The 16,138-nt window shown below is 36.0% G+C and overlaps 2 protein-coding genes across 3 annotated transcripts; one reads left to right on the forward strand and one right to left on the reverse strand.

The window, feature by feature from the left end:
* Window positions 1-586: 586 nt before the first annotated feature.
* Window positions 587-11,770, reverse strand: LOC102599969 (cell division protein FtsZ homolog 2-1, chloroplastic). The gene is made up of 9 exons (XM_006339061.2): window positions 11,665-11,770; window positions 10,614-11,358; window positions 6,951-7,250; window positions 4,581-4,671; window positions 3,122-3,246; window positions 2,480-2,572; window positions 1,409-1,474; window positions 1,181-1,312; window positions 587-1,079 (listed from the first exon to the last, which is right to left on the reverse strand). The coding sequence occupies exons 2-8, from the start codon at window positions 11,241-11,243 to the stop codon at window positions 1,181-1,183; spliced, it is 1,437 nt and encodes a 478-aa protein (XP_006339123.1). The 5' UTR covers window positions 11,244-11,358; window positions 11,665-11,770; the 3' UTR covers window positions 587-1,079.
* Window positions 11,771-12,984: 1,214 nt separating this feature from the next.
* On the forward strand, window positions 12,985-15,888 carry LOC102600625 (F-box/LRR-repeat protein At1g67190). Of its 2 annotated transcripts, XR_001473739.1 has the most exons (4): window positions 12,985-13,203; window positions 13,325-13,374; window positions 13,824-15,150; window positions 15,802-15,888. XR_001473739.1 is itself a non-coding variant. In XM_006339063.2 (3 exons), the coding sequence occupies exons 2-3, from the start codon at window positions 13,348-13,350 to the stop codon at window positions 15,084-15,086; spliced, it is 1,290 nt and encodes a 429-aa protein (XP_006339125.1). In that variant the 5' UTR covers window positions 12,985-13,203; window positions 13,325-13,347; the 3' UTR covers window positions 15,087-15,376. The 2 variants fall into 2 exon arrangements, 1 of the variants encoding a protein (XP_006339125.1); XM_006339063.2 differs by lacking the exon at window positions 15,802-15,888 and having other exon boundaries at window positions 13,824-15,376.
* Window positions 15,889-16,138: the final 250 nt, after the last annotated feature.

The raw sequence follows: 16,138 nt of genomic DNA on the forward strand, positions 1-16,138 counted from the left end.
TAGCATCTCGATTAATTTTTTAGGATATCTATCTTTCATCGAGACAAGATTAACTTACATGTATAACGATTATACCCATAGGAAATTACTAGCTTAGGTTTATAATTTTGTTACAGATGATACATTAAAAATCTTTCATAGCAGTTCTTAATTTTAATGACTGGCATATTTATGATTCTTTTTTTTCTTTTCGATGAAGCTACAATCATCGATATGTCGGACTTATAAAAAGAAGATGGTAGTGACATGCAACTATGTCATTAGGTTTGCGCGCAAAAGATGGGTCACATAGTCTTTCAAGCTTGCTATGGGGGTTTCATATGAGCAGTGTGCATGTCCGAATATGTTTTCACAGAGCTATAAGTATCACACATCGAGTTAGATAGAGCTTGACAAGTTGGTTCACTAACACCTTATTTTTCTATTTATAAGCCACAACCTACTTCGACATTTTCGATTTCCTGTATTTACTAGCTTCGACCAATATAAATATCGAATAATTCTATCTACCAAAGCTTAAACAAATAAAGAAAAATCACCTAATAATTCTGTCTCTATTGAAATTCGAACCCGAAGCATCATCAACTTAAGGATATTTTAGTTCTGATTTTTTCTCATTAAACTGGAAAAGATTGTTTCAGCACAAATGTCAAAACTGGGGACAATATCTTGCACTAGAAAGAGTGTATCATATCACTCATCTTTTCACAAATACTGGTTTCTAATATCTCAACTTTTTGCAGTTCTGCCTACTGGCAAGAACATAGATAGGACGCGTTTTGACATACCCTACCTGGATGGAAAACTGATCCTAAAACATGCATGCACACACACACACACACACCCCGGACACAACAGACATGTTAACGGTATACTTCATGTATGTCAAGGCTACCGACTCATCACGTTTCCATATCTTGCTGTAAAAAGCTCTAGCTTATAATCAATTGACTGCCAAAGAAGTAATATATACCGGGCATGACTAGTGAAAAACAGAACAAGTATCTATGCATTAAGAAAGGGCGTCGGGTAACACTTCCTCAGAGACTGAGTCACTATTTGAAGCATAAACCAAGATCCTGTACATAGAAGACATTATCATATTAGAAGATGAGGAAACAAATGACAATTGTATGAAGGGTGAAAGACTACTATACATAAAAGAAAAGCAAGGACTGACTTAAGCTCTAGGATAGCGAGAGCCTCCTTTCTTCCGGAGGAACTCGGGGATCTCTACTGAACCACCTTCCAGGAAGGATGAAGGCCGTCGGTTAATTCCAAGGTTGGCATCTCCTTGCGCTAGTTGGTTTCCCTGTAACATCATGAAACAAATTATACAAGATGCCAACCAATACACAGGTTTTGCATGAAGAGTGAACATGCAAAGAGAAGTGGAAGAGAGGAATACCTGGAGGGGCCTCCCATCACTTTCTTCTTGGCGCTTAAAACCGGTGGCAATCAGGGTTATACTGACCTGCATCATGATAATAATGACGCGAGTAAACATGATCCAAGATGAATATTGGTCAAGGGTTCGTGGAAAGAGAGCTTGAAACTAGTACTAAATAGAAAGACTATGAGTAATGCAAACTAACAAGTGATACAATCCTCCCAATGCTGTAACATTACCAGAACCTTTTTGTGTTCACCAGAGAACTAACATAAACAAGTATTTGACGTGGAAAAATAAAGGCAATGTCACAACAGATGCATCTATTCATTGGAGCACTAATTTTGCTTCAAACCTATTTCTCCATTCATATAAGAACTAAGAAGTAGTAGTATTATTCTCGTAGTTTCTTGTCCTATGATTTCTGTTACTACCCGTAGTTTCCTGTTCTTCGGTTATTGCATTATTTGGCTATTAATGTTCCTTGTTTTCTGGACTGTTTTCCTTATTATTAGTTATCTCCTCTTTACTTGTATATTTTTCTTTTTTAAACTGCTGTGATATGCGTTATTTGAAGTGAGGATCTTTCGGAAACAGCCTTTCTACCTCCACGAGGTAGGAGTGAGGTCTACATACACTATCTTCACCAAACCCCACCTATGGGATTACACTAGGTATGTTGTTGTTGTAAGAACAAGGCAATCTTGTATCTGTCCAATTTTAAACACTTGATTTACCAATTACAGAGAAAGCCTTCCCTATACTTGGTCAATGTTGGACTTCTGACCTGATAAGCTGTTTCTTTGAAGTACATACTTTGCTGAGAAATTCTTTCAGAATTAGATTTGTCATGCAAGAGAAAGCGACTGCTAATGCTTTCTCGAAGTAAAGGAAACCAACCATTACTATCCCTCACAAGTTCGGGTTTTATGGTCAGACATACTTTTATGCTGTTTCAATTAGAAGTTTCTGAGAGTCTATACCAGGCCCATTGTAATTATTAAACATATAGATCTTTGCTAGTTATTTCAACATAGTATCATCTTAACAAAAGCAATATTATCCTTGTGATAGGAGATATTAATGTACCTGTCCACTTAATGATGGGTCTATCACAGCTCCAAAAATGAGGTTGGCACTTGGATCGACAAGGTCATATATAACCTCTGCTGCAGCATTTACCTAGAGAAGTGCCAGATGAACATGCAAATGTAAGAGAAGACATAAAAAATTGGATAATCATGAATTAACATAATCCACAATGTGTCTACGAGCATAAGATATTGTGAATGCAGCTTTCTTTGAATCTGGAGGTTCAAAAACACTAATGGTGCATCTGAAGTAGGAATGCTTTGATTCAATAGTTGTGAGTAAATGACTCATCTGACCATCACTATGTATAACATGAAAAGGATGCAATGATGGAAATGTGGCTATATGAAATTTCGATTGAAAAGCAGTCATCAAAGCTGAAGAGAGATAGCAAATAGGACAAACAGGTAGACCAAAGGTGTAAACCATTAAATTTTTTAGAGAAACCGCACTCATGCATCATTAGTTAAAGATTCTCTTTGTTCTTTTACATTTCTAGAACAATCACTCAGGGAAATTAATGAAAGGTGGTCATATAACTATCTATACATGCTATGTTCGACATAGAAAAGTTAATTTACTAAAAGCAGTAAAATCATTGGGGGTAGGGGTGGGGGAGGAGGGGAGCAGGGCAGGTACCTCAAATAATGTTAAATCGTTACCACCGGTTATATTCCACACAATTCCAGTAGCTCTCTCTATGCCAATGTCCAGCAAAGGAGATTGAACAGCATTCAATGCAGCATCTCTGGCTCTGGTCTTCCCTGCAATATCAACTCAACAATATGACATGTCCTGTAATACATTCTCAACAGAAATAATTCGCTGAAAAAACGCAACTACTTGAGAGATGAGAAAAACTGTATGTGGCCATACATATATCTGTATCCCAATCTAAATATCATTCCATGTAGTCTGCTAGAACTCAAAACTTAGCTGATTTTTAATATGGATATGAAATACTTTCGGATCTTGGTCAAAACAAGGATGGAACATGCAAAAAAAATCTGCACTTCCAGAAAGAAGTAAAGGCTACAACATTGTGAAATTAATATAAACATGTCAAATGTACATTGTGGCATGACAGGGTGTGAAAGTTATGAGAGTGCATGTAAGCTTAGGTTAGTCCGTTATTATTGATAACAAAGAAATCCCAGAAAAGATTCATTTAACATCTGTGGAAAAGATACTATATTTATATTCACAAAAGATTTGACTACAAAAATATTGTAGTCTAATGTTTGTCATCGCAGCCGGAAAAGACATTGTTAATATTGAAAGGGGATGACAAAAAAAAATAATTAGATCAACGGAACTTTCATTTCATATTTCCAACATTGCAGCCCTCTAAGTTGTCAAGTATGTCATTTTTCTTTAATATGACCTGATTATAGGTTCCGTCATCGGCTAAAGCTATTAAGGGAATTTAATATCTCGCTAACATCTCAGGAAACTTAACTCAAGGAACCATAAGAAAATATTAGGATAAAAGTAAGCAAAACATGTGATTCGGTGGTTCAGAATTGGGATTGCTATTCATTTGGGGAGGCTTCGCTAGTCCAAATATTGATAGGAAATAAAGAGAATGATGCATAAGTGATCTTATGATAATGTTCTTTTTTTTAATGACAAGGGGAACCCGCAGCTGCTACCCTTTGAGTGCGCAAAGGGTAAAAATCCCGCTCCTATGCAATAGCTCGAAAACCACACAGTCGACCAACTGATGGTTGTGTCATTCCATTCAAAAAGTATACAGCATGTTAGGCAAGCATAAGCTTGCACTGCAGTCTACTGCTGGGTAAGTTAGGTTTGTACCAGAAAAACATATTTTATCTTGGTTAAAATGATGCTATCAGGGAACTCTTAGATGGGTGTTTAGATTTAGAACTCTTATGATAATGCTCTTATCCACTTTTGTTTGTTTAATCCCTTTTGACTTTAGGAGTACTTAGAATATATCAGATATATAGGCCCCGAATGTATCACATAAGGCAACTTCATCACATTCGTAGTCACCTTACATCTAACAAAATTATGAATTAAACAGTACCAACAAAAAGTGATAGCCCACAATTGAAAAATAGCTTCCTAAACTTACCTGTAGCAGTTCCTATTCCCATCAATGAGGAACCAGCATTTGCCATAATAGCACGCACATCAGCAAAATCCACATTTACCAGTCCAGGAATCTGAATTCATGTAGATATACTGAGAATAAATAATACAGACTAATATATTCACCCACTTAACAAGAGCACTGGTTTGAAAGTGAATTCAATTCATCCATAAGCAAAGAATATATGAAGATATCAAAAATGAGATCAAAGTTACATATTACACAGCCGGAACTCAGATGCATAAAAAGAAGATGAATGGACATTGGGCAAGTTAACCGAAAATTTATCAGACTCATTGCTCTAAAAATCCATACAAAGATCATATGGTATGAATCAGAAGCTTGTAGCAATAAATAAGCATAGAAAATTACATTGTTGATAACAAACTGAATAGAGGGTATCCTTCATTTTTGGTTAAAGAAAAGTATGTAGTCGTGGAAGAAACTTTTGTTGATTTTTCGGAATCCTTGTAACACTAATAAGGTCTTTTGTAATAGTACATATATCTGCCAGCCCTATTTTGTTGCTGATGAAACAAACTGATTGGAGGGTATCACATCATAATTTCTTCAGAAAACACCAAAGATGCTCCATAGTCTCTCCAAACATATCAAAACCAAGACCAGGATAAAATTAGTAGGGCAATTGCTACTACTACGGATAAAGATTTGTGTGCAGCTGATGATCCCTACAGTCAATTTTGGAGTAGTATATGTAATGAGAGAAATAGGGAATGCTTTGATGAAACCTCAACTCCAAACCACTCTCTCAAAGCTAATTACTTATACAACCTTTTTTGATGGACTACGACACTACGTTAGTTACTGTAATAAGAACGGATCAGTCTTTGGACTTTGTTAGTTCCATTGTCTTATGACACTATTAAAGGGGCTAACAACTCTTTATTTTGTATTTATTTCCTGTAGCTATGCATCTTCTTGATGCCTTTCTGTGAATTAAATACTTTCATCAAAACAAAGATTTGTGTGCAGCTGATGATGTGGACTTCTGGAGAATGAGGGATGAGAAATCAGTTTATGGATGAGAAAAGAGGAAAACCTTGTGATAGAGGCAGGGAATGCCCTATCCACTCCCTAATACCAAAACAGGAAAAATGAAAGAAAGAAACATCAACATCACTGGGCCAGCAAGGTTTCGTTGCATTCTTCCAGGTCAGACTAGAAACAGTTCTGCCAATTAACATTGACCGGGCACGAGAGTTTGTCATTCTTCCCTCCCTCCCTCCCTGTCTCTCCCTCTCTTTAGGGGCAGGTGGCAAATAATGCTAAATTCATCTCAAGTTTACAAAGCATGTATCCAAATTTGGATGTAAATGTCAATCTCTAAAGTTATATTTAACAGCTTATACGCACTGCAGACTTATCAGCTACATGGGGTCACCAAATCAAAGCAAATTAAGATGCACTCCCCTGGTAACAGACAGGAATTGTTCAGATATAACTGAGTCAATGATCACCTAGTCTAGGTGAAACTACCGTGATTATTAACATAGAATTGACTATATGTTGATATTGCTAGCATAAAATTGAGTAAATGATGACCTTACCTAGGTGAAAATGTTACTCCCTCCATTTCAATTTATTTTTCTAGTTTGACTTGACATGAAGCTTAAGAAAGTAAAAAGATGAATTTTGAATCTTGTGGTCTTAAATTAAAGATATGTAGAGAATGTACCAAAATGCCCTTTAATCTTGTGGCCTTAAACATGTCCCGTGGAAAGTTGAAGTTAAGGAATTGCCAAAAAAGGAAAGAGGCATTCTTTTGATACAAACTAAAAGGAAAGTAACACAAGCAAATTGAAAAAGATGGAGTAAATAGTACTCTTTCCGTCCCATATTAGTTGATCACTTTTCTTTTTACACGCATATTAAGAAATAATAAATAAGAAGATAATTTTATTAATTCACCCCTTTAAAAACTTCTAGGAAATTTTATAAACAAATGTGAACACTTTCAAAGAGAATTAATTGCAAGGGTAATATAGGAAAAAATTAATTAATGTTTTCTTGATTTAGTAAGGTGATCAACTAATATGGGACAACTATTTTTAATAAGATGATCAACTAATATGGGACGGAGGGAGTAATTGTTAAAAGAAAAGCAAAATCAAATGCACAAACATGAAGACTAGAGAGAAGTTAAGCGTGAATTCCCCGTGTGACCACGACAAGAACCTCCGCCCTCCCCCTCACACCAAAAAAAAAGGGAATGAAAGGACCAGTTGCTAGATGTAAAGTAAGACTGAGAAAAGCAACTTAACTTCAAATTCTTGGCAAACAATGCAGAGAGCAGAATGGAAACAAAAGAGTGGGAGAACTCAGCATTCGTACCGTAATTATATCAGAAATACCACGAACCCCTTGCCGAAGAATATCATCAGCCAGGTTAAAAGCTTCAGTTACTGGGGTTGATAAGGAAACAGCAGTCAGTAACTTGTCATTAGGAATGACAATTAGCGTATCAACATTTTCTCTCAAAGCTGCAATTCCTTCTTGGGCTTGAACTGCTCTTCTTCGTCCCTCAAAAGAAAAGGGGGTTGTGACAATACCAACAGTTAAGATACCCATTGATTTGGCAATTCCTGCAATTATAGGAGCCCCACCAGTCCCTGTTCCTCCGCCCATTCCAGCCTGCACATAAAATTTTGAGGCCCAGAAAGGGAGGAAAATTAAACTAAGTACTCCCTTCTACAAGACCAAAAATGTAAAGGAACTTTAATTCTGAATACAGCAATATGCAGATCATCCATATTTAACTTTTACAAAGCTTCTGGATAATATACATTGAGATGGATGGCATTAATCATCTTATATGTATATAGTTTCATAAGGATAACTCGTGAAGTTAAGAAGTCTCAGAATAAAAAATTGGAGGCAAAACAGAAAATGACACTTTATTCTCGAGTAAGATATTCCTTTTGATCAGTGCTCCAGATTAAATATGTTCAAGTTAAGAAACTTCACTGATTTCTGGACACCATTTAAACTCAATAAAATAAGGAAACAAATGCAGATCCATATTAAGACCCTAAGAGCAAAATTCATCATTTTATACCCCTGATAAATTTCAGCATCTCCCCTTCACTCAAGCCTTTCAACACCATATTTGGCGATTGTCGGAAAATTCCAGATGTCATACAACTTTTAAGAAAATCCCCTCATGCATAGTTTGGTTGAAGTTATCATAAATAGACCAAAAACTAAACATGTGGCAAAATGGCCCTATTTTGCACTTAAGCTAAAACTAAATATTTCTCTTTCTAGGTAATGACTGAATTACCCTACCGATCATCAAGGCACCCTGAAGATATCAATCATGCTTCTTTGAAAGTTTTTTCCTCTCTTTGAATGGATGATCTAGTCAAAATTCATTCATTTCTCATCCTATTTAAGCAAGGGGAATCATATTCTTTTTTTTTTTATGACAAGGGAAACCCGCAGCCGCTACCCCTTTGGGTGCGCACAAGGTAAAACCCCCGCTCCTATGCAATAGCTCGCAAACCACATAGGAGAGGTAACCCGCACTAGGCAAGCCCGGTGCGACGAGCTCAACCCAGAAGAAACCCTTGCTTTCGCTGGCAAGGGGTTTCGAACTTGAGACCTCCAACATGGAAGTCCCAAGCCCAAACCACTGGGCCAACCCGAAGGGTAAGGGGAATCATATTCTTAAGGTGCTTAAAGGCTAAAATGCCAAATATCACAGATACTCTAGCTTCTCCAGCATCAAGTTCACCTAATTTACATTTCTGCCTGGTATCAACCTTGTCCCTGAAATTGAAAACTCAAACTAATGATTTGATGAAACGTCAGGTGTTCATCCTGGAAATTTATACTCCCTTGATTCACTACATAGAATATATAGTACTTCATTTATAGATATTTCTGATCTATATAGGGAGTGATGCGCAACATCAGATTATGACACTGTCTTTTGCCTACAACCTTTACAATCAGCATACTCAGCCCAAGCTTGTGGTGTATGCAAGACGAAGACTAATTCCAGATGGCTACAAAATTTACAACAACTACATCTCATAGAAAGACACAATGCAAAATTATTTATAATGTTATGAAATTATTAGGATTTTGTAGTTGTGTAATCAGAGAAGCCTAAAGGGATGAAGTGGAACAATGTAATACAACTAGTGACAAGGAGAATAAACTATGCTCTTAAAGGTAGACCGCCTCATTTGTTTTCATTAAGATTAAGACGTCTGAATCTGAATATACATCTTAATATTAAGATGTGCATTAAGATTTAGATGTCTGAATACACATTTGAATTGTTAAGATGTTGTATTAAGATCGGAATACTAAATAATTAAGATTTTTAATTTTTTTCAACATATGAATGTATAAAACTTGTCTTTATTTAAAAATGAATACAACAACAACAACGCACCCGGTGTAGTCCCACAAGTTATTTTTAAAAAAATGAATAAATATAAAATTCAATAAAGTACTAAATTAATTTAATGTTATATTTAAAAATATTATTAAACATTGTATGGCGATTGGTGGTAGTGTTGACTAGCGGTGGTGGTTATGAGTGCCGATTGGGAATGGTGTTGGTTAATGGCCATGTTGTGAATAGTAGCTAGTTGCTGATGGTGGTTGACAGTAGTGGTTGATGGTGGCAGATGATAGTTGTGGTGGATTGATAGTGACGACTAATGGTAGTGACGAATGATATTAGTGGTTGATGATATATAGTGTCAATCGATGGTGGGGATACTGATACTAAGTAGTGATTGCTGGTTGTTATGGTAATAGTGGTTAATGGTGATGATTGTAATGGTGGCTAATGGTGGTGATAGTTCATTATAATGATTTACATCGGCGGTGATTGTGGTTGCGGATGGTAGTAATTGATAATGGTGGGTGATGGCGGTAGCGGTGAATAGATGGAAATGGTGAGCTTGCATCTTTATAGAATTAAATTTTCCAATAGACATCTTAATAATATTAGGACTTTGTTACAGATCTTAATCATTCATTATGTGGTTGTGACATGAAAAACAAAAGAGCACCAAATTTTTAAGACCTGGATGATTAAGATTCAAATCTAAATAACAAACTTAATGATTGATATCTAAATGATTGAGATTAAGACCATCATTAAGTGCAAACAAATGAGGCCTAAATGGAAATCCCTTCAACCGCCACTTTTTCCCATTTCCAGATGCTTTTAAGGGGTTAGGAGCCATCTGTTAAGAAAAAGTATTTGGAGTTTGGTTTTAGTGTTGCAATTAGCTTGCCTTTAATGGATGGTTGTTACATATAGTTTCAAAATGTATAGTTTTTTATTGTATTGTGTTGTATTGTTTTGATGAATATAATGTTTGAGTAAATATTATCGTTTCCCTAATTACATAATACAACACATTAGCAATTTGAAAGACAAACCTACAAGAAAAGTAGGGTACTAGGTAAAACTATTATAAGAAGGCAGTGTAAAGGTTAAAATAAGATTATTATTGGAAATAAACAAAGACAAAAATGAGAAGAAAAAAATAAGGTAACGACGCGATCACACCAAATCGGTCGTTACTTAAAATGAGACTTTTGATGGTTACATAACAATGAATTGAACGATATGATACAATATAATTTAAGTAACAATAAAAAGAACATGGTATTTAAACTAACAATACAATAGGTAACTATCATCCAAACAAGCTGCAATTATAAGATCATTTGGTGATTCTGCATGTTATCACCAATTAACTCTGATAGATGTGAATTAAGAGAATCTATTTCAGTTGAATCTATCCAGAATATCTCTTATGAGTTTCATATATTCCTGACAGCTAGAAAGGAAGCACTGTATTGCAGTATCTGTTATCGAAGAATGAAAAAACAAAGAATCTTGTACAACACCATATGAAACCGAGAAACTGAGAACACAAAAAAAGATATGACAAAGCATCAAAGTAAAGTTAACATAAAGCTAAACAACTTAAACTTATAGTCCTAAACAAAAGCTGAACTTACAGTCACAAAAACCATATCTGCACCGCGAACTGCTTCTTCAATAGCCTCCTTGCTTTCTTTGGCAGCATTCATCCCTATATCTGGATTACCACCTGCACCTAGTCCTCTCGTGAGCTCTTGGCCTATTGGCAATCGATTCTCAGGAAACACAGGTGACATCCTAATTGCCTGAATATCAGTATTCACAATCCAAAACTCCACACCATTCATAGAGCTCTCAATCATACGATTAACTGCATTTGATCCACCACCTCCTACACCAACCACCTTAATCTTAGCCTCATTGAAATTCTTCAAACTAGATGAGTCCATTAAGCTCTCGGCAACACCTCCACTCGAGCTTTCCTGTCTAGAGGTAGTGAAAGTATGGTTTCCTTCACCTTGAAGCATCGAAATTTCAGGATGCAGATTTAGAAACGAGTCCTTACTTTGATAATTATTGAACCTATGTGAATTAGCTGAACACTTGAACTGTGGACAACTTGAAATACCCTTTTGGTTAACACCCAAGAATCCAACTTTCTCATCCTGCATTTTCAAAGGACAAACTCTTCTTGCAAGAACAGTTAATACCCCATTCCGCAATCGAGTATCCAGAGGCACAAACACAGCTGATGTACAACTAGCCATACCCAAACTCAAAAAACCCAGAATCAAAAATCAACTTAATCTACTAATTCCCCAAAAATATCACAACCCCACTTGATTATAACTGAATTTCAACCCCAAAACTTTCTTTCAGCACCTGTCAATTGAAAAAAAAGCAAGAAACAGGCAATCAGGGGAAATTTGTGAAAGGGCTCCAATACCCATAACCCCCTACCCCCAATGAACAAACCCATTAAAACTTGCAACAAAAAGATAACATAAACCAGAAATGCAACAGATAAAGCTCAAAACTTCATACATTTCTACCAGTTTTTCCCCTAAACAAAGCAAGATAGAATTGAAAACCTTAAAATTGCAGAAATTGTAGCAAGATTGTAACTTCAGCAAGAAAAAGAAAGAAAATGCCATAGGAGTAGAGAGATTCTTGGAAACAAATACTTACAGAAAAACTCGCAGCATTTGCAGTGAGAGAGGCGAAGTTTTCAGTGAGATAAAAAAGAAGGGATTTTTATCTATTTTATTATTATAGTGTATAAGCAATGGTAAGAAACTGAATTTTAGCAATTTCAGTGTCCATTTGATATAAATATCAACTTTTTGTAAAATACTTCACAAGAATTGCTTGAGAATCACCCTAACTTAAGTTACTTTTTTTTAAATAAAAAAAATATTACGAAAAATGTGATAATTAAAAGAGGGTAAAAATTTGTTTATATTAGGTAAAAATATGGAAATTGCTTTTTTTCTTATAAATTTTCATAGAAGTGAATGAGATATTGACATTATGAAAGAACTTGTTGGGTTTGAAGTAAAGGTGATTAGGTAGATTTCGTTAAGTATTATGTCGTGAGAAACTGTTTGAATGGGGCATTGAGATAGTAAAAAAATGTGTTCTCATTATTTCTTGAAATACTTAACTTTTTTATGGTCTTTGAGAGGATTATTGTCGGTTTGTAATTAATTGATGAAGAAAAGCATAATTCTCGCAGCGATCTGTCCTTAATGTTTCCACGATGTCTAGCAATTCATCGTGAAGCAGGTGTATGCAAAACTTAGAGGTACCTATCAGAAAGTACAGTGGAAGAGACCGGTATGCAATAATTTTGGAGCTCCCAAATGGATTTTCATACTCTATCTAGCAATTCTCAACAGTCTTTACACTAGAGATCGACTGTTGAGTGGAATTTGATTGATCAGAATATCTATGATTTGTTCTTTAAATGTTTCTTTTTGGCTGTTGTAGGAACAAGCTTTTGCGTTGGCAAGTACATAATAGGAATGCAATGAAATGGACAAAGAAGGTGTGTTGGATTGAGACTCATGCTAATGGGAAGAAAACACGGGTTGAACTACTTAGGATCACTGTAGCTGATACAGTGTATACGATATGATAAGAAAGGAACAATTGAGTCTTTCAAATCAAAAAGAGAAACCCTGCGATTTTCACAGGACAAATTATTCACATTGTGGTAATGCGAGGTAGTTTAAAGGCCAGGTTAACTAATTGGATCGCAAAACTTAATTACTATTCTTAAACTATAGCTCTTGTATAGTTTGCTTGGCTGCAATATGTTGGGACTATGTCCAACAATCAGATACTATGTACATAATTTCCTACTTTGAATCATTATTCATTACTCGATGAAATGCATTACTCCAAAACCAATGTTCCAACAAATTGGCAACATGAATTTTTTTATTTGTTTATTAAAAATATAAATAAATAAAACACTGAAAATTGCGTATTTAAAAGGTTCAATATAACTAGCCACTTGACGTGGGTCTCACCTGTATTCCAAATTGCACACAGCACACCACACACTGTGTGTGTCTGTGCTGCCTTTCTTCCACCATCTTGTCTGAACAATTTTCTCCTAAAATTTTATCAGATTTCCACCCCCTTTTGATCGACGGGGCTTATAATTTACCTTCATCGATCCATTTCTGGTTCTGGGTCGTGATCTCTTATTTGATTCTTGTTGTAAGTTGGACAAATTCTTGATTTTTTTGGTTTAATTTTGCTGCATCATCCATGTTATGTATCGCTTTTCTATATGAATGTGTGTGGGGTTTCTTAAAGTTTTGATTTTTTTTGGTTGCAGGATGGGAAATTGATGAGGTGTTAATGGGATTGTTGCCTTTGCCCAAAAAGGTGAAATCTTTTGAGTTTTTTTTTTATTTGGGGTTTTGAAGTAGATGGTTGTGGAATCAAGAAATCTGTCATTGGTTGATTATATAATTTGATGGGTCATTGATTGGGTTGCCTGATATTTCATCTTTTGGTCTACTTTCCCCTGAAGATTGGTCTGTGATTTACTGTTACTCTCAGTTTGAACAGTACTGTAGCTGTGATGTTTGGAGGTTTTAGTTTGGTGTACTTTTTAGTTGTGAAGCTGTAAGATTGGTCTACTTTTAGTGTTTTTTTTTCCATCTGATTTTGGATTTCATTTGGTTGCTGAGAATAAGCTGGTTCTTGACTTTAAACATGCCTAATGTAGCTGTGAAGTTTGGAGGTTTTAGTGGCTCAGTTGGATTCATTAGGTTGTAGCATTTTTTTTTCTTTACTTCTGGTGGCCTTTTGATTTGTTATTCTGTATGAAGGCTATGGAGCACCTTCCTGTTGAGGTTATTGGCAACATATTGTCTCGGTTAGGAGCTGCACGAGATGTTGTGATTGCATCTTCTACTTGCCGGAAATGGCGAGAGGCTTGGAGAAATCATCTTCACACACTCACATTTAATTCGAATGACTGGCCTCTTTATCATGAGCTTACAAGGAGCAGACTAGAGATAATTGTGACACAGACAATATTCCAGACTAATGGATTGCAGTGTCTGTCAATTATGATGGATGATGTGGATGAGTTCTCTGCTGCTCCGGTGATTGCTTGGCTAATGTACACGAGAGAAACTTTGCGTGAGTTACACTATAATGTCAGGACTACGCCAAACATTAATATTCTTGAGATATGTGGTCGCCAGAGACTGGAAGTATTGGCTCTGGCACACAATACGATTACGGGTGTTGAACCTAGTTACCAAAAATTTCCTTGCTTGAGGTCTCTTTCACTGAGCTATGTCAGTGTATCAGCTTTGGACCTCAGTATTTTTCTCACAGCCTGCCCGAAAGTTGAGGTCTTGAGCCTTATAAGTCTGGATATTGTTATGTCTGATCCACATGCCTCAATGGAGCTGAGTACTAACTCTTTGAAAGATATCTATGTTGAAGCCATTAGTTTGGATAAAATCATTCTGGAGGCAGATAGCCTTGAGAAGTTGCAGTTAAAAGATTGTACACTTGAGGTCTTTGAGCTTGTCAGCAAGGGGAAGTTAAGACTCCTTAAGATTGATGATGTTAGTGTCATCCATCTTGATATTGGTGAGAGCGCTGAGAATCTTGAGATTGTGGACGTCAGCAATTTCACAATCATGTGGTCCAAGTTCCATCATATGATAGCAAAGTCATCAAAACTGAGAAGACTGAGGCTATGGGCAGTTGTGTTTGATGACGATGATGAGGTTGTTGATATTGAGACAATTTCTGCTTGCTTTCCGCAACTAACTCATCTCTCCTTGAGCTATGAACTAAGAGAGGCAGTAATTCAGTATGGATTGCAGGGTTCTTTTCAATTGGAAAATGTGGTTGTATTGGAGCTTGGTTGGACGGTGATCAGTGACCTCTTTTCACAGTGGGTAGCAGGGCTATTGGAAAGATGCCCTAATCTAAGGAAGTTGGTGATTCATGGGGTTGTTTCAGAAACCAAAACACACGAAGAATGCCAAACATTAGCGAAATTCACATCCTTTATTGTAAGGCTAATGAAGAAGTATTTGAAGATAGATGTTCAGTTTGAATATGAATAGATTTGAGCAACTGTACCCTGCCTTGGAATTCACATTTTTGTTCAAATGTCATTAGCTCAAGGAGGTACACGATCCTTTGTGGTGATTGTTTCTGTTTTTACGTGGTTACCATGCTGCGTTCATGTTTTAGTTAAAGTTGTGCTTCAGCATTGTAACTTACCCTATTCTTTCAACTCAAGTTCGCATAGTGTTCACTGTTGTGGTATTCTTATTGTAACTTCTCATTTTCTTTATTTTTTCTGCTTGTCTGTTTTATTTCTTGTTGTAATGAAGTTTAGTCTTTTGTTCCATGTTTAAGCTTTTCTAATATATACTGCATAAATTCAACTACATACTTGCTGAAGAAACGAGGAAAAAAACTGTCATCTAATTGCCATGTAAAGGGAGTGAATCCCCCTTCACAAGAAGTAGAAATTAGCAGATATCATTCTCTGTATGTTATGTACTGCTTTCCATAACGCTCTTTTTTGGTATTGTTACTGCTTTCATTTATGTATTCTCATTTATAAACTGCTTTGAGATGTGATACTTGAGCTTATGGTCTATCGGAAATAACCTCTCTATCTCTACGAGGTAGGGGTAAGGTCTACGTACACTCTACCTTCTCCAGACTCCACTTGTGGGATTACACTAGGTATGTTGTTGTAGATACAACCTTGGTTCCGATTGATGGAACCCTATTCACCTTCTCCTTTGTTACTCGTTTGTTTTGCAGCCCTGTTTAGTGAAGATGAGAAGTGGTATTCCTATTATTGTCATGCGAATTGTCAATCCAAGCAGGCTTTAGTCCTTTAAGTTGTCAATAGTAAGCATTTTTCCTCATCGTCATATATATTATGACGATTTATTTATCAAAAACTCACATCTTAGAGGTGCAATTTTTATAGTTGATATTATTTTTGATTTATATATAGCGTCTAGCATAGATTTTAAAGGTTGCATAGGTCTTATTATTTTATCCTCGCACTTCATTCTATCTACACTTGTATACACTCTAAAGAGTCAGCATGAACATTTCTTTGTCTTTAAGTATATGATCTACAGTCACATTA

The sequence above is a fragment of the Solanum tuberosum genome, unplaced genomic scaffold (genome assembly GCF_000226075.1).
Source record: "Solanum tuberosum cultivar DM 1-3 516 R44 unplaced genomic scaffold, SolTub_3.0 scf00008, whole genome shotgun sequence".
Taxonomy (NCBI): Eukaryota; Viridiplantae; Streptophyta; class Magnoliopsida; order Solanales; family Solanaceae; genus Solanum; species Solanum tuberosum.

Bases quoted from the DNA above. Each gene is read 5' to 3' on its own strand.
- LOC102599969 (XM_006339061.2), bottom strand. From the start codon at position 11,243: ATGGCTAGTTGTACATCAGCTGTGTTTGTGCCTCTGGATACTCGATTG. The intron at 7,251-10,613 runs GTAAGTTCAGCT...TTTTATGTGCAG, and splicing joins CAGATATGGTTTTTGTGACT to GCTGGAATGGGCGGAGGAAC. The intron at 1,313-1,408 runs GTATTCCTCTCT...ATGATGTTACAG, and splicing joins GTGATGGGAGGCCCCTCCAG to GGAAACCAACTAGCGCAAGG.
- LOC102600625 (XM_006339063.2), top strand. From the start codon at position 13,348: ATGGGATTGTTGCCTTTGCCCAAAAAG. The intron at 13,375-13,823 runs GTGAAATCTTTT...TTCTGTATGAAG, and splicing joins TGTTGCCTTTGCCCAAAAAG to GCTATGGAGCACCTTCCTGT.